The sequence below is a fragment of the Oratosquilla oratoria genome, chromosome 14, assembly GCF_046742065.1.
Source record: "Oratosquilla oratoria isolate Oo_2021 chromosome 14, ASM4674206v1, whole genome shotgun sequence".
NCBI classification, from domain to species: Eukaryota; Metazoa; Arthropoda; class Malacostraca; order Stomatopoda; family Squillidae; genus Oratosquilla; species Oratosquilla oratoria.
The window spans coordinates 40,257,851-40,261,906 of NC_134790.1; the positions used below are offsets into that span (position 1 = coordinate 40,257,851).

The window sequence follows — 4,056 nt, forward strand, 5'->3', positions numbered from 1 at the left end:
CGAGAATATCTCTTAGCGTAATATCAAGTGCAGTTAGCGTATTTTTATTTGCCATAACTACTTCATCCCACACAAGGATGCCAATTTTAATAACTCTGCGAGTTCAGATTTTTTTTTTTTTTTTTTTATTGCGCATGTTTTGATTTCATTGTATTCCATTAGTGGTATTTTGAACACGTTATGGGCGGTTCTTCCTCCATGAAGAACTGTAGCCGCGATACCCGAAGAGGCTACAGCCAAAGCTATTTTGCCTTGAGAACGTACAGTGTCAAGTAACAAATTCAAAACAAAGGATTTTCCCAGTGCCTCCAGCAGCGTTCACAAAAATCCCATTGTTGTTATAACGGTATCCGTTATTCACTCGAAACATGACTGTGTCGTAAACTTGTTTTTGTTTGTCGTTTAACATCGATTCTTTCTCTAAAACATCTTCTTTCAACCTCTCCTTATTGTAAGACTTCTCTCTTCGGATAACATTTGAAGTTTTTTCCCCACCTCTAGAAGGAGGAAGCCCGTATTCGGTGATAGTTCCTCCTCCACAATTCCACACGTGTTTTTGAATGTCATCTAATGCGTCCAAGTAGATTTCATCGTTATACTCTGTTAAGTTATTCTTGTGAAGAAAATCACTGGCAAAGAGATCTTTAGTCTCTTCCCAAATCCCCGATTGGTCTTCAAGATCTGAAAAAACCAACATACTCGCATACGTTTCTCTAAGTTGTTTTCTATCATTTGTGTGGTTAATTATTTAAAAAAAAAAAAAATTCCATGTTTCTTCGTCACTTAAAAGCCCTAAAGCTTTGACGGCTTCTCGGTAAGAGGGATACATTACACCTTCAATTGTTCGAAGATCTTCGTATGAAGTAGGACCCAGTTTATATGTGAGGAGGAGCCTCAAATAGAATAACTCTACTGTCTTGGCGGTCACGGAGCGAATGCGCCCCAATGAAAAAGTACGTCCTTTACGTTCTTCCCAACGTGAATAGTTAGCGTTATAACAAAAATGATGAGGTATCTCATGATAATGTAAAGAAGCAGCGAAACTATTCTTTGCACACAACTTGAAAAACGCGGTTAGATGAGTATCTTTATCAATTTTTTTTTCTTTATTTCCTTCTCAGGGGTATTCTCGTCGTAAAATATTTCATTTTCTCCCTCCTAATGTAAATCGAGAGTTGTCACAGGAGGAAAACTTTTGAGTATATCAAATCTAAATATTTTCCACGTTGCTTCGTTTGCGTTAACAAATCTAGCTTCTTGGAAGTTTTTAACTTCGTTTACTTTTCCATCATCGGTCGTCTTTGTAAAGAGAATGCGATCGCACCCTTTGTTCACGTATTTTGTAACGTAAGCGATACATTTAATTGAGTTTGAACATTCAACATTGATATGTGCATTGTATTTCAAACATAAATACGCATTGTAAGGCACCACCCACGAATTATCGATAATTTTCTTCTCCCCTTTAATTTTCGTCTGGAAAAAATTTCTTCCTTCTCCAATAGACCTTCGTTTATATTCAGGGTACCCATTGTTGCCAAACAATAAGTCGTTTCTGCAAATTTTAGGGAAATTTTTTCCACATTTTTGAGCAAATGAATTTTTTCCTTGACAACAAAGTTGTGATTCATCGTACCCTTTACATGGTCCATGGATCATACATCTTGTAACAACATCATAAAGTCTAGATTCCTTATTTTTATCGGGATTTCAGCCGAAATTAATTGAGAAACTGTTTCTGCGGTAACACGTTCATCTATCCACAGGAGAATGTGCGCGTGAGGAAGTCCACGTTTTTTGCCACTCTATACTATAAAGATTCGCTTTAACGCAGCCGAAAATATGATTATGTGTCAAGTCTTTCATTCCTGCGGAACCTGTATTATTCATCCCCTCGCGTAACTCGCTCCAATTTGGATTCATAGTAAAAATTATAAAATAATCAGGAGAACCGAAGTATGTAACATATGCGAGAGTATCTTGTTGTCGTTAGGTAAAACAATTCTTTGACCGGTATCGTTACTTTTATTGGTAACGTTTAGTATGTCTGCCCTTTCTTTGCAAATTTGACTTTGATTCCGTTCCAAAAACGACAATTTATTAGATTCTACTTTCACATAATTATCAACTACAAACTGCTGAAACAATCATCTTCCTTTAGTTATATAGTTAAAAACACCCTCTCTTTCCATGTAAAGAGCCGAATAAAACATAGATGGAGACAAACGGTTGTTTTTCATCTCCGTTTTCTTCCCGGGTTTACAATTTTTAGACATCGTTTAAGAATATCCGATATCACCATTAGGGATTAGTAACGGATACTGAAACGCGTCGTAAAAATAATTGTTATGGTCCAATATTTTGATGGGGTGTGTTTTGAATTTGGTGCAGGAGAAGTTATTGTTATCTGCAACGGATCTTTGTTTGGACCAAAGTTAACAATACCTCCAACTTGTGAGGAGGAAGAGGGCAGATGATAAACTCCTTTATGTTCTCTTGTATTGATACCTTCAGCTGTTTTCAACGTTATAGACACATCAGGAGTTTCTTTGTTTTTTTTTTAAATGTTCATCAATCAATTTTTTGCAAGATTCAAGTTCCTTTAACATGCCTGAAAGGCACGTGTTATTATCAACCAAATAATCAAACAATTGAGATATTATCTTCTCATTTGCAGTGATTTCGTTTTTCTCCCTTTCTCGCCGTTTTTTAGTCTCTCTTTTTATTACGAGTGTCTTCATAATTAGTCAAGTTTTGAAGACGTAATTTTACTTGTTGGCTCTTGTCATTGTAAAAGTACAGGTCCAAAAATGAACTTTTTGACTTCCAAAACGGTTTTCCTTTTCCAGCTATTAATTCAGGTTTCAATAATCCCATTTTATGGTATATTTTTCCTTGAATTTTATAACAAAGTGTACTATCTTGACTGTTTTGAAGCGTCTTAGAGGTATTAAATGATGTAAAGCCAAACAATGTATTAAACCCACATAAATTTTCTAGGAAACGTTTGGATAAAGGAGAAGTTCCATTATATAAAGTTTCAAGATCCTTTTCCAATTTCGACAACAAAATCTTTATGGTTTGTCCCAAGTTACAACATATAGTTTTGCGTTCGTTTTCCCATAACAATGAATGGCAAAGTTTACATCATTATTAATATTATTTTTTTTTTTTTTTTTTTTTTTTTTTTTTTTTCCATCCGACCTAGATATGGATCAAAAGGTCTCCTGTCGGCATGCTTTGCCTTTGTAAAAATCCTTTGAATGCTCCAATTTTCCCAACTGAATGGAGTGGCACGTCAGTTTCTCGTAGAGATCCTTTATATGTTATAGATAATCTATCCAACGACTCTACGAATTTTTTTGTTTTGTTATTGATAATCTTACGTTGTTTTCGTAAATCGTTTAAATGGTCAGTTGCTTCTTTTGACAGCTCTTGGTTAATAAAACCCCCATTATAATTTTTGATCTCGGTTTGCACCTTTTTTAAGAGGATTTTTTTTTTAGCGTTTTTTTCTAGCCGTAAAACTTTTCGTTCTTTCGCTGCCTTTTCGCGTTCCTCTTTCCGTTCTCTTTTGGCCTCTCTTTTCTTTAATCTTTCTTGTTTATTTAGTAATATTTTTTCCGCCTCTTGAACTATATTAATATTGTCTTCTATTTCTATTTCAAAGTCCTTTTGAACTTGACTTTTATTATCAATTTCTTTTTGAATTTCACATATATTATTGTCATTATCTTTTTGAACTTCACATATAGAGTATTATCATTATCTTTTTGAACTTCACATATAACACTGCCACTATTTTTTTGTACTCGATCTTTAATGTTTTTAACAACATATTTTTTAACTTTATCTATTCTCTTTTGAGCTTTAAAAGTTCTTTCAAGGTAGTATTTTTGATAATCATTATGGTCCGATTTACCTCCACTTTTTGTGAAATTTTTATATCCTGCAAAATAATGTTTTTCAAACGCATGGAATTTTTCAGTTGAAATTTCTCCGTCAAATATCTCGAGTGACTCAAAAGATTCATCACTATACTGAAAATGTCGGTCC

General features: G+C 34.2%; 1 protein-coding gene across 1 annotated transcript in view; it reads right to left on the reverse strand.

Annotated features, from left to right (window-relative positions):
- The window catches only part of LOC143032625 (uncharacterized), an 8,787-nt gene extending 8,732 nt beyond the window's left edge, over positions 1–55 (reverse strand). The window contains exon 1 of the mRNA XM_076197500.1: positions 1–55. This exon is cut by the window's left edge and continues 431 nt beyond it. Within this exon, the coding sequence (XP_076053615.1) occupies positions 1–55 (55 nt within the window).
- Between the last annotated feature and the right edge of the window lie 4,001 nt (positions 56–4,056).